Source organism: Schistocerca piceifrons, chromosome 1, assembly GCF_021461385.2.
Source record: "Schistocerca piceifrons isolate TAMUIC-IGC-003096 chromosome 1, iqSchPice1.1, whole genome shotgun sequence".
In the NCBI taxonomy this organism is placed as follows: Eukaryota; Metazoa; Arthropoda; class Insecta; order Orthoptera; family Acrididae; genus Schistocerca; species Schistocerca piceifrons.
Window position 1 is genome coordinate 1,251,143,166 of NC_060138.1, and position 25,664 is coordinate 1,251,168,829.

At 42.9% G+C, this 25,664-nt stretch overlaps 1 protein-coding gene across 1 annotated transcript in view; it reads right to left on the reverse strand.

The window, feature by feature from the left end:
• Nucleotides 1-25,664, reverse strand: part of LOC124780234 (dapper homolog 3-like) — a 112,575-nt gene that overhangs the window by 65,480 nt on the left and 21,431 nt on the right. The window contains exon 2 of the mRNA XM_047253766.1: nucleotides 17,556-17,913. Coding sequence (XP_047109722.1) covers nucleotides 17,556-17,913 — 358 coding nt within the window. The remainder of the gene's footprint in view (nucleotides 1-17,555; nucleotides 17,914-25,664) is intronic.

Below are 25,664 nucleotides of genomic sequence, written 5' to 3' on the forward strand. Positions count from 1 at the left end.
TAAAAATTACCGAATCAATGCGAATTGTCAGGTTCAATACGATTTACTTCCACATCCTGGTTACCCAGCTTGAGTCAAATTACGTCTTTTGATACCAAACTGAAGAGCGCACAGCTACGTGAATACTAGAAGATTGTTGATAATCCCAACCTTCCAATACTGATCGATGTATGCCCAGAAAAGCAAGAAAGAATAACGTGAATACAACCCACTCCTATCACAGCCAGGATAGCTATCGGAAACATACAATATTCAATGCTATCCATAAATGTAAATGGCAACAAAACCGTCCCACGTAATTCCTCAACCTGCCCTGCAACCAGGAGAAGCCCCCTGCATTTCACAAGCCTCTTGAAATTTGGACAATTCTGAACCGTATCCGAATGGGCCTAGCAAGAAGTGCAGAGACACTCCACAAATGGGTCATATTTTAAATACCGTCTTATTGCGGTAATACTGAACGACAGTCAGTTCCTAAAGTGTTATCGACATGCCTCACACGTATCTAAAGTGGTCCTTACGATGATTTCTTGGCAGTGAGGAGTAGTGTGACAAAGAATATAAAATTGTCATTCGTTTTGTAATACGCTGGAGAGCTGTACTTGAAATGTTGATACGTAGTAGTTTAGTAATCTTCGTACAATTATATCTATTGTTGAGATTCAAAAACTCTTAATGTATGCCAGATGATAAAAAAATTAATTAGTTAATAGTAAATTCCGACGGTGGCGTTTTAATTACCCATTTGTAGTGATGGTCTTTGCAGTCAGCTTGAGAATCGTCAGCGGATCTAGTAAGACGATCTTCTACGTAAGAGATACATCTTTGAAGACGGAAGGTCAGTGGGTAGAATATTACTGACGTGTGCCTCAAGTGAACATGACGATCTGCGATACTCGTGTGAAATGTCTGGCTCTTACACAGTCCACATCACGTTTTCGGCAGTAATATTGAGTGGAGATTTTGGACGAAGGTTTTGTTTATTTTTATTTACGCGTCAAGTTCCGTAGGATCAAATTGAGGATCAAATCTCCAAGGTCGTGGAACGTGTCACTACATGAAATTACACTACTGGCCATTAAAATTGCTACACCAAAAAGATGACGTCCTACAGACGCTAAATTTAACCGACAGGAAGAAGATGCTATGATATTCAAATGAGTAGCTTTTCAGAGCATTCACACAAGGTTGGCGCCGGTGGTGACACCTACAACGTGTTGACACGAGGAAAGTTTCCGCATATTTCTCACACATAAACAGCAGTTGACCGGCGTTGCCTGTTGAAACGTTGTTGTGATGCCTCGTGTAAGGAGGAGAAATGCGTACCGTCACGTTTCCGACTTTGATAAAGGTCGGATTGTAGCATATCGCGATTGCGGTTTATCGTATCGCGACATTGCTGCTCGCGTTGGTCGACATACAATGACTGTTAGCTGAATATGCAATTGGTGGGTTCAGGAGGGTAATACGGAACACCGTGCCGGATCCCAACGGCCTTGTATCACTAGCAGTCGAGATGACAGGCATCTTATCCGCATGGCTGTAACGGATCGTGCAGGCACGTCTCGATCTCTGAGTCAACAGATGGGGACGTTTGCAAGACAACAACCATCTGCACGAACAGTTCGACGACGTTTGCAGCAGCATGGACTATCAGCTCGGAGAACATGGCTGCGGTTACCCTTGACGCTGCATCACAGACAGGAGCGCCTGCGATACATAGTCCGGACTTATAACCATCCGGTTCTCATCTGTTACCAGAACTTACAGATCACTATAGACGACTTCTCGTTGATAGTGATGAAGCGGTGCAAGCAGAGGTGAGGTTGTGGCTACGTTAACAAAGTACATATTATACAATGAAGGTATCGACAAACTTGTCTCCTAATGGGAAAAATGTGTTGGTCGCCAGAGCGACTATGTTGAGTAGCCAGTAAGTGGGCATGACTAACAAATATCTACAATATAAATATAGTATGTTTTCAGAATGAATTTTTCTCCCTGCTCCGAGTGTGTGCTTATACGAAACTTCCTGGCAGGTTAAAACAGTGTGCCAGAAAGAAACTCTTATTCGCGACCTTTGCCTTTCGCGAACAAGTGCTCTACCGACTGATATATCCAAGCACGACTTACGGCCAGGCCACACAACTTTGGAAATATCCTCCAGATTGTGTCTAAGCCAAGTCCCCTCACTAACCTTTCTCCCAGGAGTGCTCATCTTCCAACTTTCATAGGAACGTTTCTGTGAAGTATTGAAGATAGAGACAAGGTACAGGTGGAAGTAAAGCTGTGAGTCGTCCTTGTGTAGCATTGAAACGATAAACGTGCAAAACTGGGCGCCCGCGCTTTCTTTTGCGGACTATTTATCAGCTATGTGCTTCGGACAAGGACACCCCCAGTGATAACCTGATTGAGGAGACGATGCCTGAGTCCCTCTGGCCGCCGACTCCTGCTGGACATATCGCGCCTCCACTGCCTCACATTCGCACCTGTCTGGGCGAGGTGAGTCATCTGCTGTATTTCGAACCGAACACGCGGGCGCCTAGAACCAAGGAAATCTAGCGTTTCTTTCTACGGACACTGACAATGTGATTTAACGCCAATATACGGCGACTGGCTGGAAGCCGGTGTGGGCTGAAATATACTCGCGTTTCCTTCCCACCGCACTTAGGGCGCTGTGGCGCGTGGTAACGACGAAAAATTCCCCACCCTCTTCCGTTTATACATTATATGTCTTGCCGAGGACCCCCTCCGCCCTAGATACGCCGCTGTCGACACTGACAAGCATCGTTTCGTTTCACAGCATCTTCTTCCTGTCGGTTAAATTTCGCGTCTCTAGCGCGTCATCTTCGTGGTGTAGCAATTTTAATGGCCAGTAGTGTAATACTATAACGGACTTAGTATGAAACACTACCTCTGTGGCACAAGCTTCTAAGTGCCGTTCTGAGCAAACTTTAATAATATCAGTGTTTTAGAAGTTGGAACATTTTCTGATAAATGTGGCAACTCCTATTTCTTCCTTATTTTCTCTACAGAAGTAAGACACCAACTTAAATCCTGTAACATTTAAAGTTACTCCCGTTTCTATGGGACAAACTAGGTAATGATAAATATTACCATAATTTTAAGTATCATCTGTAATAATGTGTAGTCGTATTTCATAGCGTCTTTTTTCCCCAAATATACTCCAGTGAACCAACAGTTGCAACGTATTTTCTGGTAGTCACAGGACGTGTCTAGGTGCAACATCTCTAAATGGTTCAAATGGCTCTGAGCACTATGGGAGTCAACATCTTAGGTCATAAGTCCCCTAGAACTTAGAACTACGTAAACCTAACTAACCTAAGGACATCACACACACCCATGCCCGAGGCAGGAATCGAACCTGCGAACGTAGCAGTCCTGCGGTTCCGGACTGCAGCGCCAGAACCGCACGGCCACCGCGGCCAGCGCAACATCTCTGATCAATAATCAAAACATCCTTGATCCTGAGTTCTACCTCCCTAACGACGGAAGAATCAGCAATGATTCAGCAATGATCAACGGCATGAGGAAGCAGAAGGCAATGGGAAGCAATGCGCTGAAGACACATAAAGTGTGTTAAATGGAAATGTGGCCTATGACTGAAAAAGAGTCATTATGATCTCTCCATTGGAAAAAGATTCAGGAATAGTCCCCCATTCGGATCTCCGGGAGGGGACTGCCAGAGGACAGGTGAAAATGAGAAAAGATTGAATAACCAAGGAAAGAATAATGTTCTGCGAGCCTGTACGTAGAAAGATTGAACGTGGTATGGAAGCTAGTGAATTTGTCAAGGGAAATACAAAGGATCAATGTAGCGAGAGTCAGTGAAGTGAACTGGAAAGAAGACAAGGATTTCTGATCAGATGAGTACAGTGTAATATCAACAGTAGCAGGAAATATTATAACGAGAGTAGGATTCTTTATGAGTAGGAAGGTAGGGTAGAGAGCGAGTTACTGTGTACTGTTAAATGCACAAGAGAGGGTGTATCGGTTGAAAGAGTCTCTATGGGGAGGAAAGACTTGTCAGATGGCGTGACCATAAAAGTGGGTTACTAGTGCTGCGCTCAGAGGAGGAGGAATTAGTGGTGGCCTACATCAAAATCGAAGACAAATGACTCAAAAAAAGAAAAAGAAAATCATCTTCTATCATAATCGTCATGCAAATCTGCAACACTTGTTGTGAATAGTTTCTGATGTTAAAAGTGGTCAGATGTTTTGACAAGTTACATAGTAATCCCATTGGCGTATCAATTGGTCGGGGAGCCAGAGAAAAGGGGAAAGACTACAGTCATACAAACAACACTTGTGATTTGGTTATCTACCATACTGCGAATACTTCCAGTTCTCTTATACTATTCAAATAAACAGCTGCTGAATAATTTTAATAGGTGATCATTATTTTAGTCTGAACCAATAACGTTCATGTAATGTTAAGGAGTTATAGAGCAGCTGAATGAAAGTTTCTATAACACAAAAATACCTTTAAAGCAATGTATTTTCACGTCTTTACAAATGATACTGCAGGACTTTTTTAATAATCTAAGTTATCAAAAGATTCAAATAGGTCATTACATGCGTAAACAGACATACTTGATTGGTGCTCACAAAGCACAGCCGAACATAAAGGAGAAACACATCCTAACATTCGTTTGAAAAATGACTTCAGCTGGATCATCAGGTGGGGATTGCAGCCCAGTCCTGCCTGAAACAAGTCTAATACCAAATACGTCAGCTTCCTGTGTATGCAACTAGTATTGTGCCAATGTCAAGCCTGCATGCTATCATTTATGCCGCTGTGTACATGCTACGTGTTTAATGAACGTCGCACGTATAAAAAATAACATGCAAAAATTCACAAAAGAACGGTCAGACATAAGCTTGGATTTTCACTATCAAGAGCATATTGTTAAAATGATGGTAGAAATAAAGAGGTACGTCGATTTAGAATAGAATGGTGAGACTTGTGTCGCAGGAAAGTCTACTCGTTCGAGACAGGATTAGGCCTACAATGTGACTGTTGTAATGAAGCATTACGCAAGTAAAGAGATGTTCTGAAGTGGTGCTTATAAACAACAGTCTTATAGAAAGGCAAAGTATCCAGGACAGTGCACTACAGTGTTGTAACAAGGAGTCTGACGGCGTACATTTCGCACCATATAATAGCCGAAACGTTTACAGATAACCTCCAGGTTCGAAAAATAGGATAAATGTTTCTGCTGCGTCACAGTTCTTGAATTTATGGAACCAAACATTAACAGGCAAGTCCGATGGCCCACAAACAAATTGAAACACATTACAGTAGATGAAAACCCGGTGCCTAAAGAAATCCAAAAGTATTTTACACCGAAACTAATGTTGCTGCATGTTGTGACTCATTATCAAAACTAGGTACTCGTATGTCCATTCGATGTGACATCATACTGTTGAACGCCTATGACTGACTGTACGTTGACGCAACAACTGAGTTTCTTGTTCAGATATTCTAGAGAAAGTTTTGAAACATATCAATATGCAGGATTTGACATCAAGTGAGGATGAAGATTGTGAGCGTTTTAATGTATCATTAAATTTAAAAAAAAAGGTACACATTGCCAGAACCAGCTGTGGTCATAAAAATGAATACGTACGTTTTAAGTTCGTTGTCTGCAGTTTATGCCGTCCAACAAAACAGGCACCGAATTACATGAACACCAGGGTTTACAACAGTGGCATATTTTGTCTAGACTATACTTCAAATATAAATGAACGTAAAATAACAATCGCCTTTATCGATAATTCTGCATTGCGCAATATTTTGTTATTTTTGACCATGCTTGATTCCATACCGATTAAGCAAGCGATTGAATATTAGTGTTAACAAACTTGCATAAAACTGCTGCACATAAAAATATGGAGCATAAATGAATATAGTTATCTCGATAGTCCGAGCAAAAAACTAAATGCGCCAACTGGCCCCACGTTGATCGCCACCTAGTTATAGAACTATGCTATAAAATGTGGCAGAGCAGCTATAAATCAACCGCAGATGCCATCCCTGTATATATAATCTGGCACCTTCCAAAATTTAAGGTTCAAAAATAAATGGGCGGAGTTTCCGTTCTACTAATATTCGATTATTTCGAGTCAGGTTTCGGTTTACTAGGTCATCGTAAGGAAACAACTGATTAGCGTGGGAAACCAAACAATAAAAACAAAGATACTGTCAACAAACACAAAACCTCTGGTCGTGACATTATTTGGGAATTCTCAAATCTAGCTCTCATCACTCATGTTATGCACCAAACATGTTAAATTACAGTTTACAAGATGGATAGTGTCAAAGACAGTACATTACTGAAACACACAATATTGAAGTATACAAGCTGAATAAACATAATACTATAGGTAGCGAGGAAAAACAAAGTCAGTTATGTGACGAAAAATGGTACAGGGTGGTGGAGAGGAATGATCATTAGTACTGAAGTATAGGAGCGTGTGGCTGGTTCACTGGATCATGTGAGGCATAAGACGAAAAATGCGCTCAGCTGTAGTTGATGATGTAGATCTGATGTAGATCTCGAAGTGCATCTAACAGGCTAAGTTTTCTCTTTGTTGGTTTTATGAAGTACTTCGTATCTATGAACTTCCTTCTGCGCAAGTTCAGGAAAAGACGAGCCCGAGCTAAGCAATCTCTAGCTACGTTCATGACCAGCGAGTCTTGCGGTTTTTGCCCTGACAATTTAACCAATATGTAATTTCTTACAGGCAATACAATATAATTTGTAATCACTGTTACTACTTAATAACTCTGCTTTATAAATTATGTTGAATAAAATATGAGCCATGGTGTTTTTCACTTAGAATAAACTTTTATAGTTACAAGACTTGAAAGTTTTTGTTAATTTCTCGGATAAGTTTCCTAAATATGCAACGGTTTACCAGTTGATTTTAGTTGCGAGTGTTACTGCATAAGTTGCATTATGGTAAGAGAACCTTTCCTCATTGTTTCTTATGCAGAATGTTGTTACATAAAGTGCTATATCCACTGTTACATACAATAAATGTAATTGGGTTATAATTCTTTTGAAAAACTCTATTTTGACATTGGTAAGGAAATTAAACGATGCACCATGGAATGGCAGGCAGCAAGTTTTTGTGTTAGTGGGTGTTGTGAACAAGAAGGTATTACAATGTATATTATTGAAGGTGGCTTTAAATGAAGGATTGTTACTTATTACGTTGTGAGTTTAGATGCTCTAGGAGTAATTCGCCCACCAAATATCGTAATTACTTTATGAAATAGTTTTGGTCAGTTTCTACATAACAACAATGTTTCTAACACTGAATAATGACGGTAGTAGTAGCAATAGTAGTAGTACAATGGTGGTTTTCACTGCTTTTATATACTTTGTAACCTTCCCAAAAAAAAATTGTAAAGAAACAATATTTTAAATGTAAATGGGCATCGTGCTAAACGTAACCTCTCAGCAAATTTTTACAAGACAATACAAATGTTAATGTGAATAGGCCCAAGTGTAACCTCCCCGCAAATGTTATAAATGACAATAATTTTTCCGCATATAATGTAAATGACTATAATTGAATGTTAATCGAAATAGAGCCAAATGTTGTTGAGCTCCCACAAAACATCGTTAAATTGAAATAAAAGCGACTGTACCTTCGCTACAAAAATACTGAAAAATAATGGCGCAATGTAAACTCGACACAAAAATTGAGAAATGAACATTAATCATTAAACCCACAATAATAGGGCAGCATCGCTGACCTTAGGCCCTGTGCAATAATTAATCTGATAAATTGATTCTGGGAGGAAAAGCATAGGAAATATTGTTTCAATTGGAATGATTCTTTTCTTAAAAACGATTGCTTTGAAAACAGAATTATTATTGGGGCATTTCTTGAACAAATTAATTACAATTAACATACATTACATTATCAGATGTGGGCAATGCTGCTTCATTACCTTATTTAACAATATACCTCGTTCCGAACTTTGACCAGAGACCCATGTCGACGCCCGCCGACTCCTCACACACAACTTCCGACTGAGTACAACTCGCAACTGAACTCACGCGCGGTCAAGCGCAGACTAGCAACGATAAACAACTCTCTGGTCAGAGATTCTGTCATGCCTCGCCATCGCTGGTACTGAATACATACGCGTTTCAACTTCAATAAAGTTTCTTAGCAAGTAGTTGCTGGTCCATGTAGAAAAAGTTCACTGAAGTTTCGTCCTCACATGTAGAAGCCATCTTCAGAATAAACTGACAATATCTCTGAAGACGTGGCCCGCAGCTGGAGACCAAACTTCAGTGAATTAATCGACCATGGCATCTCAGCACGGAATTTAAATTGAAGAAGTAGTCTTATCTGTAGTAGCAGTAGTAGTAGTAGTGGCGGTAGTAAAAGCAGTTAGAGTAAAAGGAACGTTTGCTGATGAAACAGGAGATTAAAAAGTGTAGGTGTTGATAGTGAGTCACATTCGGAGTGCAAGAACTTTAAAACGAGTGCTCCATTCGTGTTACAAATAAACAAAGTGACAAAATTTGAACACTCACGTATCTGCTATCGATAGCAACCAGTAATTTATCTGCTGATGATGGCGCGCCCTTGCTCTTGACCTTCTGCATAGTTAGTGACGTGAAGGATAAATTCTGTGGCCTGTGAAGAGAGCTTCGTGGGCGGCTGAAACCGATACTTGTTCCCCTCGCGTGTAATCGTCGGACGCCTACGAGGCACAGAGGAAAGCGTGGGAAGTGTGCAATAACCGTCAAGCGTTGCTCTGCGAACTTGTCGTACACCCACACAGCTCGGTCGATGCATGAGGGCGCCGTGGTTCCTAAGAGGTCAAGAGTTACGTACGCAAGTTTGTAATACATGAGCTGAGGTTAGACTTACTGATACTTTGGGACAGGAAACAATCAAGTCTAAAAACACTAGAGGGGATATTTGCTTACAAGATCAGTGGGGTTCACGGGCACAGCGGCCCCTTTCATCTCTGTCAAATGAAATACTTATTAGGGTATGATGCCGTCTACTTCAGTATTTGATATTATGCTGGCGAGTTCCATGAAAATGTCTGCTGTCTTGTGACACTCTCCTAACGACGTGTCCCGTCAGTATAGGCAACTTCAAGACCGAAAGTCATTTCTGTATACTCTAAATTATTTTCTTGCGATTTGGCACCGTTGTTATTATTGTTGTTGTGGTCTTCAGACCGAAGACTGGTATGGTCTAATTGCCCATTCTAATCTTGTGCAAGCATCCTCATCTGTTCATAATTATAGAAACTTATGTCCAGTTGAACACGCTTACCGTAGGTGGTCACCCTATACAATTTCCCCCCCCCCCCCCCCCTACCTCCTACCGTCACAAAATCCAATTTTCCTTCGTGCTGCAGGATGTGTCACATCAACCTATCTCCTCTTTAGTGTGATGTAAATTTCTTTTCTCTCCAATTCGATTCAGCAACTCTTCATTAGTTATTCGATCTACCCATTTAATCTCCAGTAATCTCCTGCAGCACCGAAAATACTGATGCCGATTATTTGTAGTTTCCTTGAGAATACCGGGATGATTAATGTGAAAAGTGTACGGCCTATTGCCTAACTCATGCTTCCCCCATCTGTGTGTATGCTCCATCTCTATCGAGCTCATTGTTCGCGGGCATATTTTATTTCTGATGCTTAGCCACTCGTCTGCAGTGTCTTCAAATTACTTACATTCATTCACATACTCCTCAAGTCATCGTACGGTCGTAAGGGAGGGTAACCTGTACTAGTCATTTCCCCTCCTGTTGCAATCGCAAACAGAGCGAGGGAACACAGATTGTTCATTTGCCTTCTTAAGAACTATAATATCTGTTTCCTTTGTGGTCCTTACGCGAAATGTACTATGGTCGTAGCAGAATCGACCTGCAGTCAGCTTAAAATGCGTTTTCTTAATTTTGTCAGTAGGGCTCGTCGAAAAGAAAGTCTCGTTTCCTCCAGGAATTCCCATTTGATTTGCCGAATCATCTCGTCAATACTTGCGTGAGGTGTGAACCACCCTGTAACAAATCTGACAGCTGGCCTCTGAACTGCTTCGACGTATTCCTTCAATTTGACCTGGCGCCGTTCCCAAATACTCGGAAATTGGTTCAAATGGGTCTGAGCACTATGGGACTTAACAGCTGTGGTCATCAGTCCCCTAGAACTTAGAACTACTTAAACCTAACTAACCTAAGGACATCACACAACACCCAGTCATCAGGAGGCAGAGAAAATCCCTGACCCCACCAGGAATCGAACCCGGGAACGCGGCCGCGGGAAGCGGGAGCGCTACCGCACGATCACGAGCTGCGGATAAACACTCGAAGAGTACTCAAGAATGGGTCTTAGTAATGTCTTATACGGGTCTCCTTTGCAGATGAACCACAGCTTCCTAAAATTATCCCACTAAACCGAAGTCGACCGTTCGCTTTCTCTACTACAATCCTTATATACTCGTTCCCTTTCATATCGCTTTGCTACGCTAAGCCTAGATATTTAATCGACGTGACTCGGTGAAGCAACACTGTACCAAAGCCGTATTCGAGCATAAGATTTTGTTTTTCCTACTCATTTACATTAATTTGTATTTTCCTACATTTAGATATAACTGCCATTCATGACACCATTTAGAACTTTTGTGTAGTCATTTTGTATCCCCCCACAGTCACACAACGGCGACACTTTCCCGTACAGCACAGCATAATCAGCAAATAGCGGCAGACTGATGACTACCCAATCTGCAATGTCACTTATTTGTATACAAAATAACACCGACCCTATGATATTTCCTTGGGGTACTATTGACGATTTCCTTATCTCTGATGAAGACATACAGTCGAGGTAAACGTACACAGTTCTGTTGATTAAGGAGTCTTCGAGTCACTCACATGCCTGGGAACCGATTCTGTTTGCGCGTACCTTCGTTAACAGTTTACGATAGCACAGCCAAGATCTGAATTTTTTATTTGTCAATAGAGCGAAGCAAAGCAGTGATTAAGACACTCTACTCACATGGGACGGGATTCAACAGCATCTCCAGCCAGCCTCGTTTTTATTTTCTATGGTTTATCGAAGTTAGGGCATGCTGATACCGGGTGGTTCGTTTCTAGAGGCCGTAGTCAATGGCTTCTCCCGTCCTTGCATAGTTTACATAGCTGGACAAATGAAGAGTGTAAAAATATTAACCCTTTGAAAGCGCAACGAGTAGTTAAACGCTTTCCAATATCTTTAATAAGAAAAATATTAATATTTTTATCGTGCAAGTACCACATTGTGAGTACCTGGGAGAAATCATCCAGCCATCAGGGATCAACCTAAAGGTCAATGAGGAAAGAATAAAAAACCTACAGAAAGCATATAAACTCACGTGGAACTATTATATCAAAAAGTCCACATCCATTAACGCAAAATTGAGGCACTACAACACTGTCCTACTTCCGGAGGCACTGTATGCTTCCGAAACAACACAAATAGGTGGGGAAACTAAAACCAAAGTAATAGAGAAACAAGAAAGGAAAATTCTCAGGAAAATTTTTGGCCCGATTCAAGAGCAAGGAATCTGGAAGAAGAGACAAACATCACAGTTATATAAATCCACAGACAAGATTACAGATACAATAAGGAAAAGAAGAATGTAGTTCTATGGACATATGCACAGGATGAATGAAAACAGAATTTCAAAGCGAATTGTTAAGGTCATCAACTCAGGCAGGGGAAAAACAAAATGGATAAAAGAAGTTGGAGAGGACCTCAGACAAGCACACATAACAGTAAACGATTCAGAAAATAAAAGTGAATTCAGGAACATCATCAAAAAACATAAATTTGACACTACAACACAGAAGAGACCAGGATGCAAATGGACAGCAGAGCGAGAGAAACAACACAGTGAACACATGAAGAAAATTTGGGCTCAGAAAAAAAATAGACAATCATCATAAAGGAATTCTAGTTCAAACGATCTCTTTAAATGGGAATAATCGAAAACAATATATAATTGTTATTAACAGTAGCCGTAATCTTTACTATAATTTCCGGCAAGTACTGCTATGGTTGATTTAAACAGATATCTACCCAATGCGCTTGATCTTGACAAAATATGAAACACTGAATTACATCTACACAAAGCTCTTCGGCATCTAAGAGAACAGGTGAAGTCTTTTAGAAAACTGTGGTGATACGCATCATCAGACGTGGTTGAAGCACAGCAATATTTTTATCACATCGCGGGATATGCCCCAGAATCTTGTTGCTTCTAGTGACAATACTCGCACAAACAGTCTTGAAATGTTTCATGTATTGAAATAATCAGATTCGCTCATTAGCATCTGTGTGAAGACTAAGTTGAAGTACGCAAGATTGGAGGCTACACAAACTGTTTCAGATGACCGCAACATCTTCTCCCTGAATTTTGTTCCTTTTTCTTTTCTTACGAGCGTCGCCAAGATACCAATGCACCACATTTTTTCTTCAAATTATTTATTAAACGAAACGTACACGCATGAAAGACTGAGGTTTTTCTACTTTCCCAATTTTTTCCAAGTAATCTCCTTCCCGTTCTATTGTCTTCCTCCGGCGAGACAGAAGAGCATGGACGCCGTGCCGGTACCACCTCTTGTTCTTGTCAGAACCAAAGTTCGATCACCTGTCACAGTTCGGAAAAAGAAGGTTTTCCCCTCAACTTCAAAACGGTACGCCACTCAGAAGAATATTTTTTTTCCACCGTAAGACAGCGCGTAACCAATCGAACAGTCTCTTTTGCGTAGTCAAGAGCACGAATGATTTGGTGACTGGCAGGGCAGGTTCAGCGTCAACTGCCGAGTCGCTATGAGTCAGTTCCCGCGAATGAGCACGTAAGGAAGTTGCATCTTGTCACGTGTGAAACGGGTAGGCGGTGTAATCGCTTGCTGCAAATTACGGAGCTCCGCTGAACCGCCTTCTGTGGGCCCCACCTTCTGTGCACAGTGACTAACCAAACTTCTGTTGTCAGCAGATGCTCCATAGCTGCAGGCAAATCATTTCTTCCCAACAATTTCTTTCTCCGCAGTGATAAATTCAATGATGACACACTGCTTGTAAAGTACATCACTTACAAATAGCGTTTTGAAACATAGCTACGGCTACAGTACCTGTCGGAGAAAACGGATAATTTGCCCGTGCACTCTGAAAGTTGCAAACAGTTCATACCTGAAGTTTCGCATTTGCATCACTATTGTTGGGTGAGTAAATAGTGTGGTGCATTACTTTCTCAGCGACCTTCGTAAAACTTGAAATAGTTTTGAATTTGTTCCGGGGCATCACATTTTACACATTTTCTAGGTACATAAAATAAAATATAAGGTGCTACCTGCTACTGACTAGTATTCATTCTCCGTAATTGAGGCCTGTTAATAGTTTTCTCAATACTGAAGAGCGAATGAGAGATGAATATATTTTCATTGAGAAAAAGACAGCTTCATGTTGCCTGTTGCCCATTTTTATACTCGTAGCACTGCGAAGAATGTGAATCTGTAATTTCGGCCACAGTGATAAATGATGGAAGTTTGTAACGTTAGAAACATACCAAGTAGGCTGAGACGTGAGATGAAGTTTGGATTGAGAAGCGAGGAATTCATCTGTTCCAAGCAACTGCGTATTGCTTAGCGCATCTGCCTGTTGCACATTAGTCCAAATGGCTCTGACCACTATGGGACTTAACTGCTCAGGTCATCAGTCCCCTAGAACTTAGAACCACTTAAACCTAACTAACCCAAGGACGTCACACACATCCATGCCCGAGGCAGGATTCGAACCTGCGACCGTAGCGGTCGCGCTGTTCCAGACTGTAGCGCCTAGAACCGCTCGGCCACTCCGGCCGGCCCGAATATCGTCCTTGGTACAAATTAGCTTCGATCTGCATACATACGTCATAGATGCTTTAGACTTGAGAAGGTCTCTGGAACGACACAGTTTCGTCAAATTAAAGTAATTACAGAAATATATCAGATACGGCAGAAGTTGTCAGCTTACTAATGTGTTAGATCGACCTTGCTGTGTCTTCTAATTTTGAATGTAGAATATAGGTTCAAAAATCTACATCTACATCTACATGATTACTCTGCAATTCACATTTAAGTGCTTGGCAGAGGGTTCATCGAACCACAATCATACTATCTCTCTACCATTCCACTCCCGAACAGCGCGCGGGAAATACGAACACCTAAACCTTTGTGTTCGAGCTATAATTTCTCTTATTTTATTTTGGTGATCATTCCTATCTATGTAGGTTGGGCTCAAAAAAATATTTTCTCATTCGGAAGAGAAAGTTGGTGACTGAAATTTCGAAAATAGATCTCGCCGCGATAAAAAAAGTCTTTGTTTTAATGACTTCCATCAACTCTCGTATCATATCTGCCACACTCTCTCCCCTATTACTGCCCTTTTTTGCCCCCTTTCGATGTCCTCCGTCAATCCCTCCTGCTAAGGATCCCACACTGCGCTGCAATATTCTAACAGAGGACGAACGAGTGTAGTGTAAGCTGTCTCTTTAGTGGACTTGTTGCATCTTCTAAGTGTCCTGCCAATGAAACGCAACCTTTGGTTCGCATTCCCCACAATATTATCTATGTGGTATTTCCAACTGAAGTTCTTCGTAATTTTAACACCGAGGTACTTAGTTGAATTGACAGCCTTGAGAAATGTACTATTTATCGTGTAATCGAATTCCAACGGAATGATTCAAATGGCTCTGAGCACTATGGAACTTAACTTCTGAGGTCATCAGTCCCCTAGAACTTCGAACTACTTAAACCTAACCAACCTAAGGACATCACACACGTCCATGCCCGAGGCAGCATTCGAACCTGCGACCGTAGCGGTCGCGCAGTTCCAGACTGTAGCGCCTAGAACCGCTCGGCCACTTCTACCGACAGAATAATGGTGATTATTGTTTTATTCATAGATGACGATGTCACTAGAAATGAAATACAATCTCAGACTGGGTAAACATTTGTAAGAAATCCCTCGTAGTGGCAGGCGAGATAGGCGTAGCAAACAGAGTGCGACACAGGTACAATACCCGGGAGGCAGCGGAGAGTGGTGTCGCTGGGCTGTGAGTTGGGGGTGGCAGACATGGAACTCGGCTCGTCGCAGGCGCCCAGTGGCCAGCAAAGCCATCTCACGTTGCAGCTGGCAGTGTGCTGGTAATGCCATGGCAGGCAGTGCCGCACAGGGAGAGCAATCCCAGAAAGTGGGCAGCTGTGCTGCAGCATAGTTAAGACATAGACCCCAAGGCTGCTTCAGAAGATCTTGTGGTGTAGACTGAGGCGCGGCAGGTACAGTCAATGGTCCAGTCGTGTCGATGACCTACTCGGGCTACGGGTTTGACTGCAGGCGCCGGCCCGAGTGGCCGTGCGGTTCTAGGCGCTACAGTCTGAAGCCGCGCGACCGCTAAGGTCGCAAGTTCGAATCCCGCCTCGGGAATGGATGTGTGTAATGTCCTTAGGTTAGTTAGGTTTAAGTAGTTCTAAGTTCTAGGGGACATATGACCTCATAAGCTAAGTCCCATAGTGCTCAGAGCCATTTGAACCATTTTTGACTGCAGGTGTCCAGTTCTGACTGTACAGACGATGCCACATTTTTATGTCACATAGAAATATTTGGAACACAGCCCACTAACCGAGGACTAGCTCGTTCCATATGGTATTGGGTCAAACTGAAGAAGTTTCCTGCAAGTTGGTAAGTGTCCTATCCATGGACCAGAGAAAGTTCAGTTTGGAACGCCTCACTGCTGATGGTAAGGAAGGTCTTTTTAAGACTCTGGGCTGCGGCTTTATTCTAGGCCGTTATGCTGCTTGCATGCCATTCAATAAAGTCATATTATTTGCCTTCATGAACAAACTATTACGTAGCAGGCTTTTTCAGAATGACGACAAGGTGATTTTTGAAGAGAACATTTCCTGAACAGAAGAAGGGAAGCATCGACAGCCAAGATTCTCACCAACTCACTCATCGTTGGGAAAAAAGTGTCGTACTCATGGGTGAATGTGTAGATAAAGCTTGACATATTTATATAATTTCATGGTGTCATCTTGGTTTTTTAACTGATAATTAAAAGACTACTCTGCGGTGTATGTTCCATTTAGAGGACACCAGTGCAAAACGATCCCTTTAAGATGTCCGAACCTCTACTCTGTGTAATACTCTATATACGATAAAAACCATACAGCACGTGTTTTGTGTACCACAAAATTTTTATGTACGTTATTTCTGTAATTCTAAAATGAAAATTTAGTTTAACACACAAACAATTATAATGTAAACTATCATTCTATCCCTGGTTTTGGGATGAAACGATACCCTGCATTATAATCTGCAGTTCATCGCCATCGTTTCCCGTTTTTGACCTGTAGTAAAGGTATTCACTAATACCTTCAGGTTAATAAATTTTTACTTTAGAATATTGTTATATAACTTAATGTTTAACATAAAATGCACCTTAATGAAGCTGAAGTGCAATTTCCTGTTGCGTCCCAAGCGTGGGTATTGCGAGGGATTGAGCGACACGGTTCGTGGATGGGATTTTAGCCGGTTGACCGTAATGAGAGGGAGACTTTTGATCTGGCTAAGATGTAAAAAATCCCTGGTTTTCACATGGCTAGGAAGGTGATAGAAATTAAAGTCGTGATAAATTTAATAAATTGCAGTTTATTCTAAGTGAATACAATTCGCCCTACCTGACGGTGGTTGCACTCACAGGAAGGCCAAGTCTAATACAGAGACGGTGACTGACTGAACCGTTCCGACTGCCTACTAGAAGTTCTGCAACGTTTCTTAACACCCTACGTTAGAGTCCCGCGGCTGTCTCCTTTACGTATTCCTTCATGAACCTTTCTAGTCTCTGCATGCCTGTTCTTAGAATGTGTTCGTTTGATTCTAGTGTATATACTGTTCTGTTTACTCCTGCTAATGTGGCCCTTACCACTGCCACTTGTTCCTTAGTTAACCTCAGCAACCCTTCAGAGTTCCTCTCCATAGCATCTATTCTTTCCTTATAGTATGCTGCGTCTGCTTCGTCCAATGTCCCGAACAGTATCTTACTTACCTGGCCGACGAAGTTGAATACTCCTCTCTTTCTTCTGGTTTCGTGTTTTGTGAGTTGCTGTACGAGTTGCTGTAACCCTGTAATCTTTTCTACGTGATGTGTAACTTGCTGATCTAATACTCTACATTCTATTAGTCCAACGTTTAGTTGTTTCAATGTGTCACGGCACCTCTGTACCGCTGCCTTACTGTACCTCTCTGCTTTTTGAAATCTTTCTGTTATTACATCTAAGTTAACATATGTGACTATTCTCCATGTGGTACTGTATATCTCTATTTGTCCTACGTGATCGTAATACAGTCCTGATGAACTTGGTATTGAGGTTACTTTGAATTCGTTCGTTTCGTATCCTGATGCAACGAAGCTGTATGTTGCTACCACTATGATGTGTTGCACCACTTGCCACTTGAGTGCCATACCGCTTCTCGTGTGGTGCGCCGTCTGCTCTGTTGGCTCGCGTCGTCCTGCGCTGCTTCGCGCTCTCTTTGTGCCCGCGCTGTCCCGCGCTGCTCCGCGCTCTCTTTGTGCCCGCGCTGTCCCGCGCTGCTCCGCGCTGTCTCTGCGCCCTCGCTGTCCCGCGCTGTCCCGCGCTGCTGCGATGCGCCGGCCGCCGCTCTGCTGGGCTGTGCCGACCCCGTCGCTCTCCCCGGTTGCCGCTGCTACGGCTGCTGCCGCTTCTGCTGCTGCTCGGCCCGGACCATCGGACCCGAACGCTGGCTGCTTAGGCACCTCTGTGCCTCGTCGCTCTGCGTCGCGCTGCTGCTGTCCTGCGTTGCCCTGCACCCGCGAGGACTACCTTTCTGGACTCTGACGTACTGGTGCTACTAATGCTGAAAGTTGCGAGTCGCCACAACTTCCTGCCAATTGCCACAGTCGCTGTAGCAAAATCTAATGTCTCTGCCTCCTATTAGCCTATGCGCCTTTGTGATAACCCCACACCTGGCACCAAAAAGTTGTTATTTATGTCGCGTCCCAAGCGTGGGTATTGCGAGGGATTGAGCGACACGGTTCGTGGATGGGATTTTAGCCGGTTGACCGTAATGAGAGGGAGACTTTTGATCTGGCTAAGATGTAAAAAATCCCTGGTTTTCACAAGGCCAGGAAGGTGATAGAAATTAAAGTCGTGATAACTTTAATAAATTGCAGTTTATTCTAAGTGAATACAATTCGCCCTATCTGACGGTGGTTGCACTCACAGGAAGGTCAAGTCTAATACAGAGACGGTGACTGACTCCACCGTTCCGACTGCCTACTAGAAGTTCTGCAACGTTTCTTAACACCCTACGTTAGAGTCCCGCGGCTATGCCCTGACGCTCTCCAGCGACTATCTCCGGCTGCCTGCCTACAGCCCGTTCCCCAGCCCAAGTCGGCTGCTGCTATCTAACTCTTCGCCCTCACCAGACAAGACCCGACACGACACGACAAGCCCTCAGAGCGGCGTGCTCTCGGGTTTTGTTAGCGTTTCCCCTTCGACCCCACCAGCGCTTGGCCTGACGTAGCGTCGAAGGCAACGTGCCCTTATTTGGTATCGTTAAAACATTGTTGTTGCTGTTGTTCTTCAGAGGCTGAGTGGAGGGGCAGAGGCGCCTCTCCCTATATGGTCACGCACTGCGTCCTGAGCCCTTCATTGGCTCCTCATGACGTAGTGCAGTCCCCACCAAGGGCCCTCTTTCTTTCTCTCTCCACTCCCAGACCTCTCTCTCTAGCCAGGAATGCTTTCTGTTGACATTCTTAATTGAATGCTTATCATGAGTCCCTGCACAGACCTTCGTTTGTATCTACCGGCTGTTTACTTTCTTATCAAAGCACCCAGCTGCCCTGCAGCTCGAGTGCCGCCTCGGCTGACCCTTCGGCCACGCCTGGCGTCCAACGCTACAGTTTTAACTTCGTCCTACGTACTATTCTTAAGGTACTGCAATTTCACTTGGCTAGTAGAAATCCTTGGGTAACAGAAGAAATATTGTATTCAATTGATGGGAAGAGAAAAACATAAAAATAGATGAAGCAGGCAGAATGGAATACAAACGTCTCAAAAATGAGATCGACAGGAAGTGCAAAATGGCTGACAGGTATGGCTAGAGGATAAATGTGAGGATGTAGAGGCATATCTCACTAGGGGTACGTTAGATATTGCCTACAGGAAAAATTACATCTACATTTACATTTATACTCCGCAAGCCACCCAACGGTGTGTGGCGGAGGGCACTTTACGTGCCACTGTCATTACCTCACTTTTCTGTTCCAGTCGCGTATGGTTCGCGGGAAGAACGACTGTCTGAAAGCCTCCGTGCGCGCTTGAATCTCTCTGATTTTACATTCGTGATCTCCTCGGGAGGTATAAGTGGGGGGAAGCAATATATTTGATACCTCATCCAGAAACCTGGCGAGCAGGCTACACCGCGACGCAGAGCGCCTCTCTTGCAGAGTCTGCCACTTGAGTTTGCTAAACATCTCCGTAATGCTATCACTGTTACCAAATAACCCTGTGTCGAAACGCGACGCTCTTCTTTGGATCTTCTCTATCTCCTCCGTCAACCCAATGTGGTACGGATACCACACTGATGAGCAATACTCAAGTATAGGTCGAACGAATGTTTTGTAAGCCACCTCCTTTGTTGATGGACTACATTTTCTAAGGGCCCTCACAATGAATCTCAACCTGGTACCCGCCTTACCAACAATTAATTTTATGTGATCATTCCACTTCAAATCGTTCCGCACTCATACTCCCAGATATTTTACAGAAGTAACCGCTACCAGTGTTTGTTCCGCTATCATATAATCATACAGTAAAGGATCCTTTTTTCTATGTATTCGTATTACATTACGTTTCTCTATGTTAAGGGTCAGTTGCCACTCCCTGCACCAAGTGCCTATCCGCTGCAGATCTTCCTACATTTCGCTACAATTTTCTAATGCTGCAACTTCTCTGTATACTACAGCATCATCCGCGAAAAGCCGCTTGGAACTTCCGATACTATCTACTAGGTCATTTATATATATTGTGAAAAGCAATGGTCCCATAACACTCCCCTGTGGGACGCCAGAGGTTACTTTAACGTCTGTAGACGACTCTCCAGTGATAACAACATGCTGTGTTGTGTTTGCTAAAAACTCTTCAATCCAGCCACACAGCTGGTCTGATATTCCGTAGGCTCTTACTTTGTTTATCAGGCGACAGTGTGGAACTGTATCGAACGCCTTCCGGAAGTCAAGGAAAATAGCATCTACCTGCGAGCCTGTATCTAATATTTTCTGGGTCTCATGAACAAATAAAGCGAGTTGGGTCTCACACGATCGCTGTTTCCGGAATCCATGTTGATTCTTACAGAGTGGATTCTGGGTTTCCAAAGACGACATGATACTCGAGCATAAAACATATTCTAAAACTCTACAACAGATCGACAGGCCTTTGGAGAAAAGAGAACCACTTGCATGAATATTAAGAGCTCAGATGGAAACCCAGTTCTAAGCAAAGAAGGGAAAACAGAAAGGTGGATGGAGTATATAGAGGTTCAATACAAAAGCGATCTACTTGATGACAATATTATGGGAATGGAAGAGGATGTAGATGAAGATGAAATAGGAGATATGATACTGCGTGAAGAGTTTGACAGAGCACTGAAATACCTAAGTCGAAACAAGTACCCTGGAGTAGATAACATCCCATTACAACTACTGACAGCCTTGGGAGAACCAGCCCTGAAAAAACTCTACCATATGGTGATGAAGATGTATGAGACAGGCGAAATATTCTCAGACTTCAAGAAGAATATAATAATTGCAATCCCAAAGAAAGCAGATTTTGACAAATGTGAAAATTACCGAACTATCAGTTTAATAAGTCACAGCTGCAAAGTACTAATGCGAATTCTTTACAGACGAATGGAAAAACTGGTAGAGGCCGACCTCGGGGAAGATTAGTTTGGATTTCGTAGAAATATTGGAACACGTGACGTAATACTGACCCTATGACGTATCTTAGAAGACAGATTATGGAAAGGCAAACTAAGTTTCTAGCATTTGTACACTTAGAGAAAACTTTTGACAATGTTGACTGGAATACCCTATTTCAAATTCTGAAGGTGGCAGGGGTAAAATATAGGGAGAGAAAGGCTATTTACCATTTTACAAATGCCATATGGTAGTTATAAGAGTCGAGGGACATAAAGGGAAGCGGAGGTTGGAAAGGGATTGAAATGGGGTTGTAGCCTTATCCCTGATGTTATTCAATCTGTATATTGTGCCAGCAGTAAAGGAAGGAAAAGGAAAATTCGGAGTAGGAATTAAAATCCATGGAGGAGAAATAAAAACTCTGAGGATCGCCAACGACACTGTAGTTCTATCAGAGACAGCAAAGAATTGGAAGAGCGGTTGAACGGAATGGACAGTGTCTTGAAAGGAGGATATAAGATGAACATCAACAAAAGCAAAACGAGGATAATGGAATGTAGTCGAATTAAGTCGGGTGACGCTGAGGGAATTAGATTAGGAAATGATACACTTAAAGTAGTAAACAAGCTTTGCTATTTCGGGAGAAAAATAACTAATGATAGTTGATGTAGGGACGATTTAAAATGTAGACTGGCAATGGCAAGGAAAGCGTTTCTGAAGAAGAGAAATTTGTTAACATCGAGTATAGATTTCAGCGTCAAGAAGTCGCTTCTGAAAGTATTTGTATGGAGAGTAGCCATGCACGGAAGTGAAACATGGACAATAAATACGTAGTTTGGACAAGAAGAGAATAGAAGCTTTCGAAATGTGGTGCTGCAGAAGAATGCTGAAGATTAGATTGGTAGATCACATAACTAATGAGCAGTGTACTGAGTAGGATTGGGGAGAAGAGGTGTTTGTGGCACAATTTGACTAGCTGAAGGGATTGGTTGGTAGGACATGTTCTGAGGCTCAAGAGATCACCAATTTATTATTGGAGGGCAGCGTGGAGGTTCAAAATCGTAGTGTGAGGCCAAGACATGAAAAGACTAAGCAGATTCAGAAGGATGTAGGTTGCATTAAATGCTGGGAGATGAAGAAGCATTCGCTAGATAGAATGGCATGTAGAGCTGCATCAAACCAGTCTCTGGACTGACCACGACAACAATCATTGGTAGGACTCTCTGGCACACATGACCATCAGATCATCTTGTTTGTTCTTCTTCCTTTATACAAAGAGCCATAATACTTGAATAACATGTTATCGAGTTTGCGACAGCTTTAATTGTTTAAAATTACACAAGTTCCCGACGAAGCACTCCTTGGCGATTGTTAACCGATATCACTGCCTCTGGGTTGCTCTTACGCCCCTTATACGCACTAGCGTCTAGCTGTGACTCCACTGCCCGCATCTCGTGGTCGTGCGGTAGCGTTCTCGCTTCCCACGCCCGGGTTCCCGGGTTCGATTCCCGGCGGGGTCAGGGATTTTCTCTGCCTCGTGATGGCTGGGTGTTGTGTGCTGTCCTTAGGTTAGTTAGGTTTAAGTAGTTCTAAGTTCTAGGGGACTTATGACCACAGCAGTTGAGTCCCATAGTGCTCAGAGCCATTTGAACCATTTTTGTGACTCCACTGGTGCTCGAGGCATCGCCATTTAGGCAGACGTTGATCTGACATTTGATGTGCCCGCTTCAGTCGCGCGATCGCTGGATTCCACTCCGTGCTGAGCTGCAGGTCGCCGTGTGTATTTAGGGTGTTATCAGTGACATTTACTTCACTTTCTTCTTTAGTTATACGGTCCCAGGAGCCTATAGTGCACACCACGACAGATGTTTCGTCACATTTTATCTGGTGACGTTTTCTTAAGCATTCTCAGCTAAAGCGGATTTCTCGGGGTAGCGTAGGCCATAAAACCTCTCCTGTTGCTTTCAGCGCTCTTTCACAATGCGTACTGTTTGCCCGACGTATGACAGGCCACATTCGCAAGGTATCTTGTAGATTCCAGGTATTCTGAGACCTGCTGTGTCTTCAACTGGTCTCAGTAATTGACGGACTTTTGTCGTAGGCCTGAAGATCGAATGGATCCTGTGCCTTTTCAGCAGCCAACTTACCTTCCCCGACACGGAGCCACAAAATGGATAAAAAGCACGTTTCTTTCCCTTGTCCTCTCTTTGGTCTTCTTGTGATTCTTGCTTGAAATCACTTTGTTTATCTGATGCACGCAATAGCCGCTGTTCCTGAAGAATGGAGCAGGTGAAGACGTCGAGCAAGGGCATTGCATTGTCTTTTTCTACCTCCATGGTGAACTAGATGTTACTGTTAGTGCCATTGAGGTGACTTTCTGGGGCCAAACGACGAACGTGTCGCCAAAGTATCGAAAGCAGTAACTAGACTTTGAATGGCACCGTGTCTAAGGCAATATCCCAAAATTTGTCCATGAAGAGCTGAAGTTAATGGGCTAACCATTGAAAAGCAGTCTGTCTGATAAATAAATAAATGAAGTGATTTTAAGCAATAATAACAATAAGACCACCGACGGACGAAAGGAAAAAGGAAATTTGCTTTTTTGCCATTCTGTGACTCCATGTCGGCAAGATAAGCTGGAGATGCAAAAATTATAATTCTTGTGAAAAGACCAAAGAACAAATAGATCTTCAGGCCTTTAACAAAAATCCGTCAATTATGAGACCAATTAAAGATGCAGCAGCTCTCAGAAAACCTGGGATCCACAAGATATCTTGCGAGTATGGCCAGTCATACGTCGGACCAACAACACGCACAGTGAAACATCGCAGCTAGGAGCATGAGAGGGTTTATCGCCCTACCCCAAGAAATCTGCTTTAGCTGAGCGTGCTTTAGAACACTGTCACAGGGCAAAATTTGATAAAACACCTGTCATGACTCGCACTACCGCCCTATGGATCTGCGTAGTTTAAGAAGCCATTGAAATAAAAATCACTGATAGCAAACTATACACAGACAGTGGCCTGCAACTCATCACGGCGTGGAATTCAGCGATCGCGCGATTGAAGCTGCACGTCGAATTCCAAGTCAGCGTGTGCATATATATAGAGATGCCGTGAGCAACAGTGATGTCCCAGCCAACCACCAGTGAATGTAAGGACCAGTAACCCGCTGGCAGTCACATCACTTGACAATGGACAAGGAGCGATTGGCCGAAAGCTCAAGTAATTTTAATCACTTGACGCGGGTGGAAATCAGAGATTACTTTATTCAGTTTTAGCGCCACGAGACTCTGCATTCATAAAGCTATTACAATTTTATACATGTCTTTGTTTATTGCTAGGTCCACCTTGCTGTTTCTGTTTACCATCCTTCTTTCCTTTTTCCTCCAAAAAAGTATGTTTATACGAGCTACAAGGCAGTACTGTAGAGCATACCTCTTCCTCTTCGTAACACAGATTGGTCCTTCCGGATTGAGAATAGGTATGATACGGACTGGCACCAAGGAACTGACGTACTACGCGCTGTTGATACTGTGCCTTATATACATGAAGAGAAGATGTTTCTATTCCACTTCGTCCTGGATGGAAAAAATCCAAATCCAGTAGACAGGGTCCACAGAAATTCTGATTCCTGACTCACTGTCATTTGTTGTGTGCTGTGTGAATTCATTGGTAGCGACTTCAGAGTTAATGTCATTTTTGAATTCTGCGCAATTTGAACGATCTTTTGCATGATCGTGAGTTTCTGCCGATATAAAGCCGGCAGCAGTAAATATTTCGGGATCTTAAGGACTTATCTCGCCCTTCTTCAAAACCGTTTATACCAATAAGGGGGTTGCTTGCTTTAAGATAAGCAGATTGTTTTATCTTGAAAAATGTCACTACTGCCCCTGTCTGATTATTAAGTTACTGCTCCAGAGCCGAGTCACAACAGGCGCCAGGCTTTCAAGAGAAACAGTTTGGGCACATCTAACGTCTGAACCTTGTGTGTACAACGGAGAGGGAAATATACTACGGTAACAAAATGTTTTCATGGCAGGTTCAATAACATTCAGACGTTTTGTCTGACTTATCAGCAATGTTGGATCATCCTTTGATGGCCTTGTATGTTGGAAAAAATGTCGGACCAATTCTCGAGGAGCTCGAGCGTCATCCACTCACTAGAGTTGCAGGTGAAAATAGTTCCCGGTGGCATTCCATCTGTTAACTCATCCTTTTTCTGGCAGTACACGTATGAGCATAGATTGTACGTAAGTTTCCCAGCAGACGTATATAGACAGCTGTAGTCAACTCACCATGCTCACATAACACAATTCGCCCTACTTGCCGTCGTCACTTCTTCGCCAAAACTGCCGAATTCTATGTGAAATTCTGTGGAGAAGATATGGCCGATCAGAATTCACTTCACCAGAAATGTCGAGAGTTTGTCACTACGAGCCCATAGAATGCCCGGATTCTTGCAAGTGCTGTCGATTCTGAAACTCTGAGTGAGAGCTATGGATGATCATGTAGGAATCCATGGAATCGATTCTCTACCGCCAAACCCAGTACAGTGTTAGAGCTATGTGTTATACCATTTGCTATGCTAATTGTACTGCTAGTTGGTGCTCGGCTTTTGACGTCAGACAACAG